The following is a 20,629-nucleotide window of genomic DNA, read 5'->3' on the forward strand; positions in this document are numbered from 1 at the left end:
ACTAGCTAGTCAGGGACCTCAAGAAAGCAGACTGGAACATCAGGAGGGCTAGTTGGAAGCATAGACATGAACATATGGGAATGCATATAAGATGTTTTTATTGTTATTTAGTAATATCTATAGAAAGAATCAACATGAGGCAAATAGGGTGTATGATTTAGTTATCACTGTCCAACCTGTCAATCATCCAAGTGGCATGAGAATTTGTGAGCACGGTGGTTACTGAGATAGAGATGGAAGCGACCTCATTCAGGTTAATAGTCTGACTTTCACTTAAAAAGGCTAATATCTATGGAGTCAGACTTATTCACTTACTCTGAATTTCCAATGTTCCATTAAGACCAAATATTTTATATGTGAGCCTAAGGGTTTTTTCCCAGAAAATATGATTTCCTATATACATATTTAGGTAATAAAGTAGATCATTAATATTTTCTATTGCCTTTAACATCAGAATGAGGCACAAGAAGAAGTTCTGAAATGATAGTGCATGGAAACCTAAAAGAAAATACAGCAACCTTTTCTTGATTTATTCTGGGCTTTTGATTTTAGCATTGAATGTTTTGCAACCAAAGAAGCTCTTCAGTCCATTGAAAATCAGAACAGTGGGTCATTCTAGTGGGTAAACATCCAACCAAGAGTTGAGCAGGGTAGTCCTTAGCTATGGAACCTGAGATGAGTTGGGCAAACACTAATGCCCACAGTAAACATAGAGAAATCCTTTGTGATACATACTTGGAGAGTGCTGTGACTTGTGTGTTGACCGAGGAGGATATAAACCTCCACGAAGGATAGCTGTGGGGCCGAGATTCAGGAGCGTGGTTCAAGTACCCTCGGAGTATTATTGAAGCTAGGGTAGGCCCCAAAAATAAGATAATAGAGCAAGAAATGAAGAAAATGAAACACCACAGTTTTGTTCCTAGAACTATTCCAATAGCTACACATGGCTCTATTAGAAACTGTAGAAATTTTTGGTCAGAACAACTTTTTAAACTGTCTCAATTCAGAATTACTGCATTCATTGTGTGATTCCACAATTCGTCCATCCTTCAGTGGCAGGCAAAACAACACGCAGGAGAAGCCTAGTGACCTGGCCTTAGGTTTACTTCACATTAGCAAGTGCTAAGGCAGCTCCTTCTGAGTATACCCAGAGCTGAGTATGCCTGTTCAGTGGTGGAAGCTGAAACCCTATCTCAGGCAATAAATTCTGGATACTAACACACTCACAAGAACAGTTCAAAAGCCCATTCTATCAATCACAATGATCTGTTGCACATCAGAATGAATTCTCGATCTTGTAAGAAACCGTAAGGCATGTTCTCTTTAAACCATATGCTTTCTTTCTAATAAGAGCCACACTAAAGGCTTGGCAGGTTTTCATCTTTGTTTTTACCATTTTCTAGCATCCATAATCCCTTGCAAAAAGATATTTCAAATCTTTCCACCTAACACTTTTATTTTCATTTTGCCAGTCTAGAATAATTCTAATCAAACAAGTATATTTATGAGTATCATCATGCAATGGTGTTTTATGGTATGTATAAATCAACGCTCTCCCGTATTGAGCAGTAGTCACTCAGAACTTATATTATCCTTGTCATGAGAAAACCATGGATTTCTCTGGAATAACAAGGAGTGATGAGCACTAACTAGTGAAGCAGATCTGGGAATATCTAGTTAGGGTTTCCATTGCTTTGAACAGACACCATGACATGACCAAGGCAATCTTTTCAGTGGGGGTAGCTTACAGTTTCAGAGATTCAACTCAGGAAGCAAGGCAGTGTCTAGGCAGTCATGGAGTTGAGAGTTCCTCCATTTTTTAAAATTTATTTAATACATATGAGTACACTGTAGGTCTCTTCAGACACACTAGGAGAAGGCAACAGATCCCATTGCAGATGGTTGTGAGCCACCATGTGGTTGCTGGGATTTGAACTCAGGACCTCTGGAAGAGCAGTCAGTGCTCTTAACCACTGAACCATCTGTCCAGCCCCAAGTTCCTCCATCTTGATCCAAACGCCAAAGACTGTCCTGCAAGCAGCTCAGAGGAGATCTCAACGCCCATCCCCACGGTGACACACTTCCTCTAACAAGGCCACACCTCCCAACAGTCCCACTCCCTCGGGGACAAGCATATTCAAACCACCGCGTTGCTCTGCCCAGCACCAATCCCTGTTGTCCCATTGTGAGGACCAAGGCTGCTCACAACAGAGAAGTATGGAGGTCGTATTATGGAGAGAGAAGAAATCATGGAAATCCTCTTTGTTTTACCAATGAGGCATCTAATTCCAGAGGTTTGACCGTTTAACCAACATGCTCATCAGATTAGCGAGTGTCTCACCTTGAAAATGATTGCATCGCCACCATGAAGCATCAGAAATCAGGGTTTGTAGAATGTTGGGAAGTGCATCAGAGGATAAGGACGCTGCCATGTGTCGCTTTGGTAAGTATTTTTTCTTACATAGCATATTCTGAGTCCTTCAAAAGCAGCTTGCACACTAGACCACGGATAAGCCTTTATTATCTGGGGTGATGTATGAGGTGTATAGTGTAGGCATCCAAGTTATAGAACAACTGAAGGAACTCTCTCACACAAGTTGCATAAAGCAGCAGCCTTCGTCTTTATACGATCAAGACCCAGACTAAGAAGTACTCTAACTGTGACCCAGTCTCGCACATGCCATGCACACAGTAACACAGCATAGGTAGTTGCTTAAGCTACATTTCCCACTAAGTAGGTATAAAACCAGTCAGTTCATAAGAGTGTGTATTCGTGTGTCTACAGGAATAGGACGTGTGTCTACAGGAATAGGATACTGCTGCTAGGACAGCTACTTGGGATCTGGCCAGTCTGTCTCTCTGCTGATGCCTACGCTGTCTTCTGTTTTCATGTTCTATACCCAGTTAAAAAGCAGGATGTTCTCTTTTATGACCACATGTCTTCGCCATCAAGGAAAAGGGGCAGAGACGGGAACTTAGTTTTTATTATATGACAATGACTTTTTGAGCTAAGCTTACCACATCTATGAGCAATCCGATCTTAGACACCCACATGATGGGGTCTTTGTTTCTTTGACTTCGAGTCCCATGTTCTAACACCGTCTCTTCCACTTCTGTTATTTGACGTGTTGATTGAGGAGAGGTGGCTAGAACCTTGAGTCCTGTGAAAATCCCCATAATATTATGAATTCCTACTGCACTGGGCAAGCAGCAGGTGAACCTACAAGCTGATATTCCCCGAGTTCTGATCAAGCTGTCTAACTCCAGAGTCAAGGCTGGAATTCTGAGTTTCTGCACAAATAAAATAAACAGTGGAGGTGCTCTCCTAAGACTCCAATATAATTCCACGATGTGTACAGCTTTCCACCAGGCAGGGGCCGATATCCGGTATTTTATCCGATACCTATCCTCAGCCGGTATTGTATGTTCCACCATATCCTTACATGCTCAGTGGGAAACCTGGGACTGATCAGAAAGTAATTCAAACAAATTTCTGAGGTAAGGAAATTTTTGGTGTGGCTGAAAATTTTGAATGATTTTCCACTTTACCTCACACTAGTGACACATAAATCTGCTTCAATTGCTAATATTTTCCCCTAAATTGTTCCTTTCATTTTTAAAGTTTTTATGTTTATTGACAAAATTTTTCAGTGCTTTTATTATCCTTTTAATTGTGGCTCTGTGATACCTTTCTTTACATTCTAAATATTGATATATTTTTTCTTTTTATTTTGTGGAGTGTTGACCACTTTTGTTGATTTTTTTCCTTCTCCCCCTTTGAGACAAAGTTTCCCTCTGTATCTATACCCTGCACCCTTCTGTGTGGTGGTGCTGAGATTTCAGGATATTATTGTCATACCCACCTGTTTCTCCTTTACAGTTGTGAGTTTCCTGCTGTGTCAGGAGGCAGATTTAGTTCCAAGCTTCTCTGAAGACTGAGGCAGGAGCATTGTTTTGAACCCTGTTCAAGGCTAGCCAGGAAAACAGTGAGAAATTGTCTTAAAACAAAAAAGCAAGAGGAAAAAATAAACACCAAGCAATGCCTCTCTTTGACATGTTACGGTATTCCATAAAATATGACTGTTTTAAATCATTTTGAAATGATTAGTTTTGATGTCTTGTAAGAAATGTTCTACTATATTTTGGGCACAGAAAAGTCCTTATTTTTGTATGTTTACTAATTTAGTTAGTTTTAGAGATCATAGTCTCTGGCATCACTCCTCTGAAATGTGCTGGAATATTGTTCATAGAGAATTCATGTATTGCTCAGTGTATTGCCCCTGGAAGCTGGAAGGAAAGTAAGGTTTCTGATTCTGGGCGCTGTGTCCAGTAACTTATTACACTACTATTAGTATGTAATCTGTGACACTTTTTTTGATTTAAGATTTAAGTTGACATAAGACACCATTTCATTGTCTTTTACGTAAGTGTGCCAAGTTGGCTATCAGTCTAATAGTGGTTCTTTTGTAGATAATCTGTCCCTTCATCTGACCTTAATCTTACTTTCATCTTTGATATACTGTTATTGCAGTGCCACAAATCTAAGCTTGTATTTCTTTTGATTTATTTTGCCTTGAATTTTAAAGTTAACTAGAACTTGTTCTTGGTTATTATGTCCTTAACTATGGTCCATCCTGTTAGCCTTGCCTGTTGTTATGAACAGAATTGTGTCCCACCAACATTCAGGTGTTAAAGCCCTAATCCCAGTGCAACTGTATTTGGCGATGCAGACCTTTGGTAGTTAATTAAGGGCAAATGAGGACATATGGAAGGGCATCGTTCAGTACGTCTAGTGTCCTCACAGGAGACCAGAGTACTGTCTCTGCACCTACCACCCTCCACATGACAGAGGAAAGGCTGTTTGGAGACACAGACAGAAGACACTTGTCTACAAGCCAGAAGAAGACGAACTAGTCTAGGGCAGAACCCTAATCTTGGCCATCTAATTTGCAGAACAAAGAAAAAATAAATTTGTCAAAAGACACAAGTCTTTGGTGTTTTGTTGTGATAGTCTTAGCAGAGTAACATATCTACATTTGGGAAAAGTGCATTGTGGACGTTTTCACTTGTTCTGTCTTGCCTCCATCCAGATTTTAAATAACATCATGCTATAATATGTGTTTTCCATGATTTTATTTTCCATTTTAGAAATTCTTTTTTTATGAGTAATCTGACATTCAGTTTGGTCTTTGACTTTTTAATCCTAGTTACACTTTTTGTTTCTATATTAGCTCTGATTCTATTTTTCTGATCATTGTTTTTTAGTGTCTCCTTCACTCCTTGAGCATGTCCCTGTTGCTGTTTTTGGTTTTTCCTTGACTTTTAAGCATCATGTTGAGTTCTTGCTCAGCTCCAAGAACTGGACCTAGCTGGGGCGGCACGGGAATGAAGAAAAGACAGAAGAGTTGAGGTCAGGTGGACCAGGCTCTTTGATGAAGCACCCTGGAAGGTCTGTTTACTTGCTACACACAGTTGAACAGGAAGTTGGGGTTGTTACTTACAGGGGAACATACAGTTTATGGTATAGAAGCTGGATCATGGAGGCAGGCTCAGCTAACCTTGATAGAAGTAGTCTCTGTAGGAGAGAAGTCTCCAGGCTGCAAACACCCAGAAGAGAGAATGCTATGGTGGGCATTTTCTGTACACACCATCTTGTGAGAAAAATTTCCCAACTTTATTCTAAGTAAGACTGAGATCAGCATGCTACTGTATGGCAGGAGTTTCCCCTAAGTGCATCCTCCAATTAGAAGAGTGCCTTTAGAACCCCAACTTACAGTCACATATTATATCACTTGGCTCTCCCAGTCCAGGTTTTCCCTCCTAACTCGCATATGCTCTCAGTTAAAACCAACAGGTCTAGACTTCCAAAGACTGTCTCATGCTACTATCATGCCTAGTGTGCATTAGCTCTGTGGAGGTGATTTTCTTGTCATTTATCAGCTGTTTCTTTACAGAGATTTTAGAATAATGCTGTCTGTCTGTCTGTCTGTCTGTCTCTGTCTCTGTCTCTGTCTCTCTGTCTCTCTCTCTGTCTCTCTGTCTCTCTCTCTGTCTCTGTCTCTCTCTCCCTCTCTCTCTCTGATAGAATTTCTTGGGGCATCTTATTTTCATATTACTAAAAGCAAAATTGAGACTTCTGCTTCCGCGATGCCCAATTTAATTCACCACAAATTTAGGTCTGTGTACTCATAGTTCATCTTCAGGCACAGAGCCTTGTTTAACTAGGAATATGATGGCCTGAGTCTATAATTAATTGCTTTTTTCAAATATGTAATTTTATTTCAGTGTTAACTTTATTCTAGGTAATATGCTAGAATTTGTTTTGTTTTGTTTTTTAAAAAGAAGACCAGGTCCTCAAGGCCCTCAAGTTTTAAGAGGCAGCACATTGCAGAGATGGTCTCAGCTCAGTCTTACTGAGCTATGAAAGGGTTTGTTCGGGGTTATATGAAAGGTCAGAGAAGAGCCTCTGATCCAAAGTCCTGTGGAGAAGCAGCGTTCTGAAGGCTGGCGCACAAAAAGCTGTCATCAGTAAAATGTTTAACAAAACTCTATTTGGTCAGTTGGTTAGCATTGTTAGTTTTAAGAGAAAATCCATATGTTCCTGTCTGCAGAAGCTTCTAACCTTATCCATGGCCTATGGTTACCAAAGCTATTCTTCACAGGTCTCTGCAGGAGAAAGACAGGTGGGCCCAACACACTTCTACACTTATTCAACAAAGAGCCTAAAGCAGATGTACCCAGGAGTCTCTGAGTGGACAGAAACTCGTATGTGACTGAAGGAGAGAGGACACTTAATCCAAGGAGCAGACTCTGTTCCTTGGTAGAGCAGCTGGATGCCAGTTTGTATGTTGATAATTAAAATATTACCTTACTGCTGCCTTTGGCTTCTTTACACAGATAACCCATACCCATATTAATTATTTTCTAGAGCATCAGTACGGGAATTCTCACAGTTTTTTTTTTAACTTATTTCAATAAATATTCACATTTATCATAAATACATGACAAAGAGAGTAAGGTTGGTAGGATAAGGTAAGTCAGAAGTAATTGTTTTGAAATGTCTGCTTAAATTTTCTTATAAAGCTTTTTTAATAGACTCTATTTTTTCATTTCAACATAGTATTTATTGAGTGCCTACTGTATGTGAAGTATTGTGAGGATTTTCAGGGAACCAAGGGACAAACAGTGTTCAGCTTCTAACCTCAGACTTCCAGCCAGGAAAACGAGTAGCGAGGTTACTGAAAATGGGAATGAAGTAAAATATGAAATGTTTATGTAGATGAAAAGGGCTCCAAGATGAGGTGTTTATTACAAAATATATTGCTGTTATTTTTTTTTAAACGAATCATTTACTCAAGTACAGCGTGTGTGAGGGTACACATGTGAGATGTGGTGTCTTTATTGAGAAACGAATGTGCCTGTGTGAACAGCACCCAGGCGTCAGCACTGAGTGTGTACACAGTCTCTCTGTCTTGAAAATTTTCATCTTTCTTCTTCAAAGATGATGACCATCCTGAGTAAAACCTCTCCCCTTTTTTGAGAATTCACAAAAATAAAACAGACTACTCAACAAAATAAATATATCTGTTTGGCCTCTTTCGATTGGTATTTTGTTTTCGCGATTCTGATGTGTTGCAGCATTTCATTGTGAAGACACATATCTAGACCAGATAGCGTGTGTTTGTTACACTCTGACAGATTCTGACAGTTTTTGTGATTGTACAAAGTCAATTGGAATTAGATAGAAGACACATTTGTGCACACCTGTCCAACAAAACAAGGATTTCTTTTAGAACCAAGACAATCATGACTTTGTGACCACACACTGTAGTGTGTGCGTACGGGTACACCTGGACGGGGCAGAGTTCTAAACACCTGGGCTACAGTGTGCAGCCGACTGTGCTACAAATCTACCCTGCACGCTCTGTTTCTGAACGCCATAGGTAAGCCGTATACACGATGCTAAGTACCTGTGCGTGTGGATATCTTACCTGTGGTGGGTGCTTTCCATTAACGGACTTTGTAGGATTCTGAGTTTTTCTACCCGGGTCACTGAGCAGGTGAGGATGGATGTGAAGGTTGAAGACATTATCACTGTGTACTAATGTCAACTTTATCATCTAGGCTACACCACATTTAATCATATTTTTCCCTCAACAGTAAATCAATTTTTACTTTTTTAATTAAAAAATATTTTAAAAATATTTAAATTACTTGTGTGTATGGGTGGGTCTGTGTACACAAGTGCAGGCACCTGGGGTCGCCAGGAGAGGCTGTTGGATCCCCAACTCAGGTCCTCTGCAAGGACAGGACACTCTCAACTGCTCAGCCATTGCTCTAAGCTCCTTTTATAACTTTTGTTTTTACTTTTAGCTTTATTGTACTTTTAAAAACTTTGGACTCTTTTGGAAGATGCTTGGCTTAGAATATGTGCGTCGCTGGTGTCCTCTGTGGGCGCCGGGGCACACAGGTTTGTACTGTGTGTATATAAACACACAGATCTGCATATTAATACACATAAATAAATAGTGCGTCCCAAAGCATACGCATCCGGTATTGGGTACAGAATATTTTTCATTGACTATGTCATGACTCTTTAGACATTTTTTTCTGTTATAATTTTAAAAATCCTATTTTTTTTTAAAAAGACACAAACACACAAACTTGGCTTATGTAAGATTGGAATAGTCTGTATCACTGGCTTCCACATTCACATTTTGTCTGATTGGAAGGTTCAGGCAGTAACACAGATGGAGCTGTCATTTCCTGGAGAACAAGATCTTCTTTCTGCAACAGTCCCTGAAGGAAGCTCCTGGGGCATTCTGTGAGTAGGTGCCACTCAGACATGTGTCTTCTGTGGGGTTTCCAGGTTTTCCAATTTCTTTTTATTTTAGGTTTGTTTCTAAGTAGGCAGTGTACGTGAGTGTTCTATTAATGACAAGTTTTAGGATTGGCTCCATATTTTCTACATTTTTACAAATTTACATTTTCATTTGTATGTGTGTGTGTGTGTGTGTGTGCGTGTGTGCATGTGTGCGTGTGTGTGTTGTTCATGAATAAGCATTCGGAGGTCAGTTGGCAACTCGTGGGAGTTAGTCTTTTCCTTCCCCCAGTGAGGGGTTTAAACCCAGGTGGGCAGGGTTGGCAGCACTTAGGACTGGTAGCAAGCTTCTTTCCCCACTGGGCCATCCTTGCCAGCCCCATTTTCACTTTTGAAAGGGTTCATTGAAGTTTGCTAAAGCTTCTTCTAACCCTGTCAACTGTGAATTATCTTAGGGTTACTTTTAATTTTCCCCTTTCCCCCTTTTCTTGTCTTCTCTTCAACTATCTGTTCCTGGTCCAGGCAGATTATAATCTTATAGGACCATTGCTGTGTGTGGGGACTCTCTTGGAAGTGTTATGTGGCATGTGACTGGATAGCACACGGAGACAGCCATGCTAGGGACCTGCCACTGCAGATCATGGGTGTGCTGGTGATGAGAGGAAGAAAGCCTCACTGCTTGAGAGAGGATGAACATGCAGGAAATAAGCTAAACAGGACAGAAATAAGCCTCAGACGAATGGTGAAAACAGCCCAGTCGACCCTCAGAAGATTGCCTGTCTGAAGTAGAAAGGCTACTGATTTAGTCAAATGGTCTAGAAAGACAACTTAAAAAAAAAAGTGTCCACCCCATCAAGAGGGAGATCACTGGGTAATTGGGGATGGCTTTATTTATTAAAATACTGAGTGCTTGCTGGGAAACAGACGTGAGTAAGCTACCACCTTCATCATGACAGAGGTCAAGGTCTAGTGGGTGGAAAAGATAAGACACACCCAGGTAACTAGTTATACAAAGCGCTTTGTGGTAAGAACCATACAGGAAGAAGAGAAAATGAAACAGCAGGATTTTTGAGGATCTTTTGTGATCCAGCCACACTGAGTGTGCCATTTTACCTTTTAATCTTATGATAACAGAAGGAGGTTTATTCTTAAGGCACAGAGAACAAGTACAAAGGACTCTAGATAGCACCATTTAACGGCAGAGCGAAGACTCAAATTCTGATATGTCCAGCTTGTGTTTCTAGCAGCCCTACAGATTAAGAATCATGTAATCTACAGAAAAGATGGTTTTGTTTGTCTACCTTTGTAGTTTGTAGTACTGAGGACTGAAAACAAGGCCTCCCGCATCCTAGGCAGGCTTTTGGACCCTGATCTCCAGCCCAGGAGATACTTAACTAATCTTGTCTTTTAGAATATGGAACAGAGAGTCCTCTTTCTCCTCCTCTTCTGCCTGTATAACTTACCCTGTCCACTTTTTTAAAATTAACTATTAGTATTTATATAACAATCTTTTGACCTCCAGCTTCTGCTCTGTCCAAGTATCAAGAATGCAGAGGCTGCTGCCTCCTGTTCTTTCCTTGCCTTCATTTACATTCTCGTTTCTAGGTTTCTCAAGAGTTACCATCACCACTCTCACCGTTCCCTTAAGGCAAATGAACACAAGTACAGCTTTTCATCTGCACAGGTTTCTCTCCCCTGTGGATTGCTTGGAGAGGAGATGTTAAATGATGAACCCAGAAAGGTTAACTCTCATTTCCTGGTTTAAATTCCATTCTTACAATGAGTAAGCCATTTGGCAGATCGTGTTTGTCCTCTGCAGGTCTCGGCTTCCTAATAGGCAACGACTAATGGTAATTAGTGCACTAGCTGTCCTTCCTGAGTTCTCTGAGGGAAAGCAGTATTTTTCAGGATAGTACAAAGCTCACAGTAGAAGCTGTAAGTACAGGGATAATCTCACCTGTTTAAGTGCGCATAGTGGCTAGCTTTGAATGAAAACAAAACTGAGTTTGAACAAGAGTTGTGATCCTAAGTGAGATCACTACTACTCTCAGGCTTTTTGCTGGTGTCAAACAAAGCTAGAACTTGAAGGAGCTGAATCCTCTGTCTCTTTATGGATAAGAACCAAAATAGGCAAAGAGATTAAAAGCAGCAATACTGTCATAACAGTAAATGATAAATGCTCAACAATTGTGATCGTGGGATCAACTGGATGACAGAAACCATTCTGGTGTCCTAAGAGCTCACCAGAGTTTTAAAGCACGAACATTTCTGACCTGTACTATGCCTGATGTGACAAATGGGATTGGTATGTTGTCTTAATTTTACAGGGACCTTTGAGCTTGGAGATATAGAAATTCCTGAGTTCTTGACTAGGTAACTCCTTAGATGTTTAAGCTGTGAGGAGAACTGGGAGCTCCAGTCAATTGGAAGCGGCTCTGTGCCATGCCAGGTGCTTCTCTTTAAACACACACTCCTGCACTTATAAATGTTGTTTAATGAGCTGATGAACTGTCCGTCTGTCCTCTCCAAGAAACTGTGTGAGGGAATAGTGTGCACAAGTGAAACGTGGCTTCGTGTTTTCATGTTTCAAAAGGGATTTTCACTGTACAATGAGGCTAAAAGAGGTTGATTTTGTCCTCACGAGGGAGCTGAGCAGAGGATAATTTGACATGCAAACACATGCGACTCACACACATGGTCTCAGCAATGAGTAAAACATGGTCTCATATTTCATTCTCTAAATGTTTTACCCTCACTGTATTAACAGTCAACTGAAGTTACCTACTGTTCATCTGCATACTTTCTCATTGATTTTATCTCTTGTACACAGGAGAACTCCGTGAAGCAAGAGGTTGAGGGACTGGATCATTGCTCTACACTGGGGCCAGAACATTGAGAACTTTGTAACTACAATAGTATCACTTGGAAAGTATTCAGTTAACAGCATCACAATGTTACATAGTTTTCAACTCAACTAGACTGAAACTGCCCCAGTCATGATGTCTACCAGCTGTGAGGAATCAATACATATGTAGCAAAAGGATACAGATAAAGTTCCAGAAACCAGGGTTTTACTGTTTAGCGCAATGAACCCCTTGGTCATAGACATCGGCAATCCCAATAGTTTTCTTTATTTAAGCTTAGTATTGCTGCAGTGTAAGTGGCAATTTTTCTTTTCAGATTTAGATTTCAAGTATGTAGCTGAAATGCTCTGAAAGGTGAATACACTATGTGCTGACTGACATGAAGGACTTTACATCAGAAAGTTCCCTTCCCTAGAATACCTTGTAGTCTAGATACCATTTCTCCCTTTAACCATTGATATTTCAACTTCTATTCCAATTATGTTAGTTTTGCTTCTGCATAGACTTTAGCACAACTAGCTTAAAAATTTATTATTATTAATTATTTTATGTATTTACATCTCAAATGTTGCCCCCATTCCCCCCTTGACAGAGTTCTTTACTCCCCTACCCCATCCCCTCCCTTTGCCTATGAGAGGGTGCCCCTCACCCCACCCCAGTATCTCTCCTTCCTAGGGCATCAAGTCTGTATAGGATTAGGCTCATCCTCTCCCACTGAGGCCAGACAAGGCAGTCCTTGGCTACATATGTGCTAGGGGCCTCAGACCAGCCAGTGTATGCTGTTTGGTTGGTGGTTTAGTGTTGGGAGCAATGCCCTTGAAACCCTCCATTATTGATGTTAATATTATGGTTAGAGTTAAGTATGACTGGGTTCATGGAAAATCCCCAGCCAGCTGCAGAAGACTAATATAAATTTGGTGGTCAGGCTGAATAATGATATGATAAAGTTGTGACCTTGCTGAGAAACACATCTGACATCAAGATGCCCAATGTGATGACCTGTAACCTTTCTGAGAAACTAACATCCTGCTCACTAATAGATATGATAAACCTGTGACCTTTCTGACATCCAGTTGACATCAGCTGACCACATGAATACTGTGTCCTTGGCCTATGGACATGTTTCATACTCCCCCCCCCCACCCGTTACCCCTGTTATGGTATAAATTCAGCCTTGGGAAAAAATAAAATTGTTGCCTTGATCAGACTCTTGTCCTGGCATCCTTCTTCTCGTCTCTTGTCCCCCATTCTCTTCCAGGTACCCTCAGCACCCTCGCTGACAGCTTAGTCTTTGAGAGCTCCCAGGGTTCCAGATTAGTTGACACTTGTTTTTCCTATATGGTTGCCATCCCCTTCAGCTCCTTCAATCCTTCCACTAACTCTTCCACCATAGATGTCCCCAACCTCAGTCTACTGTTTGACTGTGAGTATCTGCATCTGTCTCAGTCAGTTGCTGGTAGAGCCTCTCAGAGGACAGCCATGCTATACTCCTCTCTGCAAGCACAACATAGCATCAGTAATAGTGTCAGTGTTAGGAGCCATCATGGGATGGATCCTAAGTTGGGCTTTCCTTCAGTCTCTGCTCCATTATGTCCCTGCATTTCTTTTAGACAGGAACAATTCTGGGTTAAAAATCTTGAAGGTGGGTTGTTGAACCCATAATTCCACAGAGGCCCTGACTAATTATTGGAGGTTGTCTTCAGGGTACATCTCCCCACTGTTGGGCATTTGGCTAAGGTCATCCCCGCTGAGTCCTGGGAGCCTTAAACCTTTCTTAATTGCATGTATGTATGTATGTATGTATGTATGTATGTATGTATGTATGTATGTGGGATTTGGGGAATGCATGTACCTTGTGAGAAAGTCCCAGAGAGAGTTCAGGTTGTCAGGTCAGTGGCAAGTAAGCACCTTTACTCGATGAGTCATCTCACTGGCACTGTGCAAAGACTTTCGTAAACAGACTCATGACGCAAACCTCTCCCAATTGCCTCCCTGTGTGCAGCACACCCGTGAAGTACATTCATTCTGTGCACATCAGCAGCGTGCTTCTTCCGATGGAAGGATAGCATTCCATTGGATCAGTATGTCACAATCCCGCTTTCCCCAGGCGAACAAATCTGTGCACTTGTCTTAATCTCTCCTGTATGTATAAACTGGTGAGTCCCAAAGTGCTTCCCTCTGTAAGACTTCCCAGTTTTGTTTTTTGGGGTGTGTGTGTGTGTGTGTGTGTGTGTGTGTGTGTGTGTGTGTGTTTATTGCTGTGATAAAATACTCTGGCAAACGTAATTTCAAGAGCCATTTACGTTTACAGTCCAAGGTACAGTTGATCATAGAAGGAAGTCTGGGCGGCAGGAACTTGAAGTAGCTGGTCACATGACATCCACAATGAGGGGAGAGGGTGAGGTCTGGTTTGCTAGTGCTCCATTCACTTTTCTCTATTTGCCCAGAGAATGCTTGCACCCACAATTAAAATGGGTGTCACATCAATATATATCACAACTAATATCAAGATAATTCCCCACAGGACTATCAGACGCTCACCTTCCAGTGACTCCTGACTATGCCAAGGTGATAATTAGCATGACTCTTTTCACAGGAAAAGCTAAACAGTTTTTAAAAAATGTACTACTCCCCCTCTCTCCCCCACTGACAGTGTCACCTAGGAGCTCCTGCTACCCTGCAGGGTTGCCTGAGTTTGTTTAGTCTTAGTTTTGCCATTTTAGTACTGTGAAATGATATTCAGTGGACAGTAGCAATTTTCTGATGATTAACGGTGTTGAATTTGTTTCCATTTGCGTGTGAGGCATTTCTAATACCTTTTTTCATCTTCACCTTTTCTTTTATTCTGATTTTCATTTGTTATATTTTTGTGAGGTGTTTATCTAAACCCTTTCCCCATTCTCTGATATATTTTTAATGTTGAAATTTAAAAGCATCTCTCTACTTGTTATCTAACATATTTTAGATTTATTTTATTTTACACATATGAGTGTTTTGCCTGCATGTCTGTGTTCTGCAATGTGCCTGGTGCCTTCAGAAATCAGTAGAGGTGGTCAATCCCCTGGAACTGGGGTTTCAGATAACCATCTGTGAGCTGTCTTGTGATTGCTGTGAATGAGCCTGGGTCCTCTGGAAAAGCAACCAGTGCTCTTAACTGCTGAGCCTTTTTTTCCCAGCCCCATCTTGATTTATTCTTGATACATTTCTGGTGATGAATTCTGATTATTTCCTTCAGTTTTTGGCTTGTAGTACAGTTTGACTCTGTGTTGAACATGGATTTACGGTATGATAAAGACCAGTTTGACAAGTTTTTCAGAGTATCTACTTTCTGTATTCTATCTTAGAACTCTTTGTTCACCCCAAGATTGAAAAAAAGTTTCCTATGTTTTCTTCTATAATATCTATCTCAAGTTAATTTTTCACTTCGCTCTGAGAAATACTGAAACCACACCAAACTAGCAGAGTTTCTGACCTTCGTCCCTCATTTTACAGCCCACAGAGCTATGACTTGAACAGTAAAGGCTTTGCTGTTATTTAAAATCACAACAAATATTTCCTCCAAGTAGGCAGGTTTTACACATTTGTACTGTAACAGGGCTAACTCGCCATTTGATATGCAGGAAAAGAAAAGGAAGTACAAGGGTGACTCTGCTGTCTACTCCAAAGTGAGCGCTGTAAATCCTCAAATTCCCCTCTCAGGCCAAGGAGGTGGGCTTCCGCCCTTCCATCTGTGTTCCGGATGTTTGGTTACCAGGCAACGCGCTAGCGCCTGCCAGGCACCTGTGAAGGGGTGCGGCCCCTGGTCCCAGAGCCTGGTCCTGCACCTAACGGCGCCTGCGCAAAATGTGCACGGGATAGCACTACCTGCGACTGGCCACCGAAGGGCGTGGCCGCCCAGTCTAACTCCTCGGGTCCAGGCGCCGCCAGCGCCTGCTGGTAATAGACTGCACCCCACACTCTCGAGGTGCTCACCGAGCCTTGGCTACGCACCAAGAGTACGGGGCCGATAGTTCTGGGACCGAGCCGGTCTGTGCTGGGGAGGGATCACCTGGCGGGTTGGGCACACTTCTACAGGCACTGCGCTCCTACGTCGCAGTGGAATAGGTAACAAGTTCCATATTTTAGTGTGTGTGGGAGGGAGTAGTAGGTGATCGATTCGGGGCCCTGGTGACTTAGCTACCACACATTTCCCAAGCTCCCCACAGATGTCGGAAAAAAGGAGAGCCTCTCAGTGCGCCGGGATAGCGGACTGCTTAGAGAACTCTGCTTCCCAGGCCTCCAGAGAAGGGCTTTTACCCGACGTGCACCGGGCGCTTATTTGCATATCTCAGAGGTAAGCCACACGGAGCCACACTGCCAGAGCGATCCCCGCTCAGCAGCGGGGTTCACAAACCTAGCTATACAATTACTATGAGAAAACTTACTTCTTGTTCTCGGGTGGACGGGGAAGCTCGGGAACATGTGCATGGAAATCACCCTAAGTAAAAAACGTAAGCAGGTATTGGCCCTTATATAATCTGCAGCCAGGAGTCCCAGTCGTGCTCGCTTCGGCAGCACATATACTAAAATTGGAACGATACAGAGAAGATTAGCATGGCCCCTGCGCAAGGATGACACGCAAATTCGTGAAGCGTTCCATATTTTGGTGCAGCTTTGCTCATTTTACAAACAGGTTTCTTGACAAAATTCCGACCAGCATCAACATTTGACTTCTCCCGCGCAGACAGCAGCATCTCCAAGTTGACACAGCACGTCACTGTTAGATGCCTACCCTAATTTATTATTGTATTTGGCCCCTAGTGCTTGTTTCCATCAACTAAAATCTGCTGTTATCAGATTTGTGTAATGCAGCATCGGCCAGTGTGTTTTCGAGGCGACATGCAGAGAGGCGCCTTGGGAGACAGATCCTAACGGCAGGCTGTGTTTTAGCTGTTACACACACTTGGGTCTACAAGCCGAGAGAGAATGAATTAGCGACACTCCCGTTGCTTCCCTATGAGGGAAAATTCATCAATGTAAATTAAAAAAAAAAAAAAAGAACCATCAATCAATTCATAAACCAGGAGTCTGCTAAGTGAAAAATAGAATTCCCGGGGTGCTTCGGGTTTAGTATTGTGCAACTCCATCTTATAAATATATATACAATATCGCCAGCATTAAAAACCAGAGTCTCAATATTGGGAGAACTTTATTTAATACTGCAGAGAAATAGAAGTCGAGATTGCAAAATATGGAACGCTTCACGAATTTGCGTGTCATCCTTGCGCAGGGGCCATGCTAATCTTCTCTGTATCGTTCCAATTTTAGTATATGTGCTGCCGAAGCGAGCACGGTCATACTTTCTAGGCGCTAACTATATAGGGGCCTAATTTTGCAGAACATTTAACTTAGGGTGATTTTCATGTTCGCGTTCTAATTTTCCCATACATTCAGGAACTACAGAAAAGGTTTTACACGGGAATAGGCTCATAAACCCCGCTACTGAGTGGGGATCGCGCGGCACCGTGGGTCCCTGTAGTTTACCTCTGGGGATATGCAAATAAGCCCGGTGTATGTCGGGTAAGATTCCTCCTCCAGAGGCCTAGGGAGGGGAGTGAGTTCTGTGCTCTCTTCCTGCATGGCATGCCGGGACTGCGGGCTGTGGAGCCTCCCTACGTCTGTGAGCCGGTAGGCTTCACACTGCAAGGCTCTAGAGTAGGTGGTTTCGCCACTAAAAGTTCCAGGATAGGCACATTGGAAACAGAAACTAGGGAACAAACAAACAAAAATCCCCAATTACCCCACTATTAGTAAATATTACTTTTTATATCGCCTAATACTCAGCTCGCTCTCAAATTTACCTGATTTCAAAGATGCCATCTTAGAAATTGTCATAAAGGGTTAACTTAATCTCATATCACATTTGATGGCGATATGCTTTGGTTTTTATTCTCCAACGATCATTATTCGTTTCTCTTCAGGCTGTTGATTTCCTGAAGAAATAAGATACCTTGTTCAGGTATGTCTTAGATAGTGTGTTGTTACAGATTTGGTCCTTTGTGTTGATCCATTTCCTTATTTGCCCTGTTTCTTGAAAACGTGCAGTTACACAGAGGCTGAGATTTTTGACCTAAAAAATTTGTATGCAATAATGATGGCAGGGCATGTACTTGATATTGTACCTCATCAGGAGAATGCAGTATTGACATATGAAGTCTAATGGGGTCAGCACCCTGACGCCTCCATTATAAAGCTTTTACAAATCTTCCACCCAATGGTTTTAGACAACACTAATGAACATCGTTCTGGTATTTAACCCTTGGTTCATGAGTTAGTAAGAGTAGTCTCTGGTGGCCAACTTCTGTGCTTCTTGCTAGAGAATTAAGAGAAAGAAGGCAAAGACATAAAGAAAGGAGCATTGATTCTGAGTCTCTGGATCATCGGATTCCTTAACCAGGTGCTTCCCAAAGTTTGACCTCACAAATCACCTTCTTTCAGCAAGACTGAAGGTGTCTGTTCTCTCACTGTGGAATGGTTCTGAGCCCTGCAGTGCTAGTTCTGAGCCCTGGTTTCTAGGGTTGTTGTCCGACTGCAGTGTAGAATTTTGAAGAATCCAGTGGATACACAGAAGCAGTTTCTCTTCCTCTCCCTCTTTTGGCATGAATCTTGTCTGGATATTTTCTGTTTCCGGTCAGTGTCTTAGGGTTTTATTGCTGTGAAGAGACACCATGACCACTGCAACTGTTATAAAGGAAAACATTTTAATTGGGGCTGGCTTACAGTTTCAGAGGTTTAGTCCATTTTTGTCATGATGGGAATCATGGCAGCATCCAGGCAGACTTGGGGCTGGAGAAGAGCTGAGAGTTCTACATCTTGATCCACAAGCATCAGGAAGAGACGGTGAACCAGTAAGCCTGGCTTGAGCTTCTGAGACCTCTAAACCTACCCCTGTGACATATATTCTCCTACAAGGCCACATCTCATAATAAAGCCACTCTCTATGGACCTATGGGGGGCATTTTTATTCACACCACCACAGTCAATCTATACAGTTATTGAAAGGTCCATCTGTTAAGTGAATCTACCAGGATTATTCAAACTTAACATCTTCTTACTTGCTATTTCTGTTACACAGCTAGCTGCCTTTGTTTTTCCACAGACTCCTGTTTTTCTTATAGTGTTTTCCTATTTCTTGTTTCCCATCCTGTTTTCCTCCCGTTCACACTGCATACATGACTGAACATGTTGAACATGTTTACTCAGTCTTATGCTTTTGTCATAAGTTATGTTCATGTCTTAACACTACACATTTGCAATATTAAGACACTTTCCTCTTCTGCTGAACTCGAAATATATTTAAGATCCCACATTAATAGTTTAATTTTAAAAAGCCTGTTCTTTTACCCCAAAGTATATGTAATCATCCAGTTTTTTTTATGGAAAAATAGTTTTTTTATTATATCTTCTAAGAGTCATTTAGGACAGTTTACAGTAAGTAGGTATCATTTAAAGTTTTCGAGCCTTGAATTAAGATTTGCTTTTGTGAGAATGATAAATTTAATAGGCATGGTTAACAACTTAGCTTTAGGAGATATTTATTTGAAGGATTTCCTCAGATTAGATTTTTTTTTAATAAGGAAAAATTTATTTTTGAATTCTGGAACATTTGGACTTTATTGTTAGTAAATATTATTGTCATAATAACCCTTGTTTGCATTAACAGTAATTCTGTGGTTTTATTCAAAAATAGCTACTTAAAACTACTTATTGGATAATTTTGTCAAACTGTAGTACATCTTAAAATCAACGACTTTTTAGCTATAATGAGTTTTTTTTTTCAGAGAAAGGGAACTGAGACTAAGCTCCTCTGAACAGTATTGGTGCCGACCCTATCAGTGTTCGAGGCCAACTCCATTTCTCTTTCCTTTCCACCACTGAGTATCATTAAGTCAATACTGTTTTCAGTAGGTTACAAGGAAAAAGAGTTAAAGCTATCATTTCCCAAACATACTTCTGAGTTGTCCCTCCGACATAGAAGGATAGTACACACTGATTGGTAGAAAATCAACTCTGCTGTTGTTCTTTTTAGTCACAGAAAAGGAACATCCTGTGATCTGACACCTTTAAAAGCAATGACAACAAAAATCTAACATCCATCACAAGTTATTTCCTGTTCAGGAATTTTGCTCTCACTTAGAAGAGACTCAACCCAAATCTTTACATCCTCCTTAGCAGGAAGAGCTGAGTCATTTGAAACCACCTCATCTGTGACGTGTTTCATCTCCTCTCACATGGATGAGCTCAAGCTAGGAGACTGAGGTGCTCAACCTGGATTCCAGGTTGCCACCATTACAACAACCTACAAAGTACCAATGTAGGAACCTTCCTGTGAAGGTCCTGATTTAGTCGTCCTGAGCAGCACTTGGGTTTCTGGGAGATCTCTTTGAATACTTGGAGTTCTCCCTTTGAACTGTCAACCTTGCGTTTGTCCTCATCCCCCCCCACCCCCAACCCCCCTCCCATCTTGAATTCTCTACCACTCCTCTGCCTTTCCCTCTCCCCTCCCACTTTACGGCTACATTCAGGACAAACCCAGCAGTCCTGCGGGACTTTCGGAAAGAACTATAAGCTTTTAAGAGATGTACTATTTTTAAGAGATGTACAGTCTGTTTCATTTCTGGCGTCTAACTCCATAAACGAAAGCATGCTAGATTAACACTTTCTAAACTTGCCTAGCAATAGATCCCGGACTCAATTTCTGACAGCGTCTAGAGGTTTGATCTACTCTAGTCATTCAAAGAATGATACAGAATATCTCCCCGCAGTGATCTGTGTTTTAAAAGATATTTTAGGGTCCAGAGGGATGGCTGAGCAGTTCCAAGCACTTGAGGTCCGTGCAGAAGACCTGAGTTCAACTCCCAGTACTATGTGGTGGCAACACATATTGTGAACGTACACAAAAGTA

At 41.5% G+C, this 20,629-nt stretch overlaps 1 protein-coding gene and 2 non-coding genes across 3 annotated transcripts in view; 2 read left to right on the forward strand and 1 right to left on the reverse strand.

Annotated features, from left to right (window-relative positions):
- Window positions 1-2,365: 2,365 nt before the first annotated feature.
- LOC148005239 (uncharacterized) overlaps window positions 2,366-20,629 on the forward strand; it is a 37,177-nt gene continuing 18,913 nt past the window's right edge. Inside the window, exons 1-3 of the mRNA XM_087554994.1 lie at window positions 2,366-2,443; window positions 15,452-15,621; window positions 15,881-16,018. Of these exons, the coding sequence (XP_087411120.1) occupies window positions 2,366-2,443; window positions 15,452-15,621; window positions 15,881-16,018 (386 nt within the window). The remainder of the gene's footprint in view (window positions 2,444-15,451; window positions 15,622-15,880; window positions 16,019-20,629) is intronic.
- Window positions 16,224-16,330, forward strand: Rnu6-8 (RNA, U6 small nuclear 8). Its single transcript, XR_015623609.1, has one exon. It is a non-coding gene; the product is annotated as a U6 spliceosomal RNA (small nuclear RNA).
- LOC120093279 (U6 spliceosomal RNA) lies at window positions 16,910-17,016 on the reverse strand. The gene has a single exon (XR_015623617.1). It is a non-coding gene; the product is annotated as a U6 spliceosomal RNA (small nuclear RNA).

The sequence above is a fragment of the Rattus norvegicus genome, chromosome 6 (genome assembly GCF_021556685.1).
Source record: "Rattus norvegicus strain SHRSP/BbbUtx chromosome 6, alternate assembly SHRSP_T2T, whole genome shotgun sequence".
Lineage (NCBI taxonomy): Eukaryota > Metazoa > Chordata > Mammalia > Rodentia > Muridae > Rattus > Rattus norvegicus.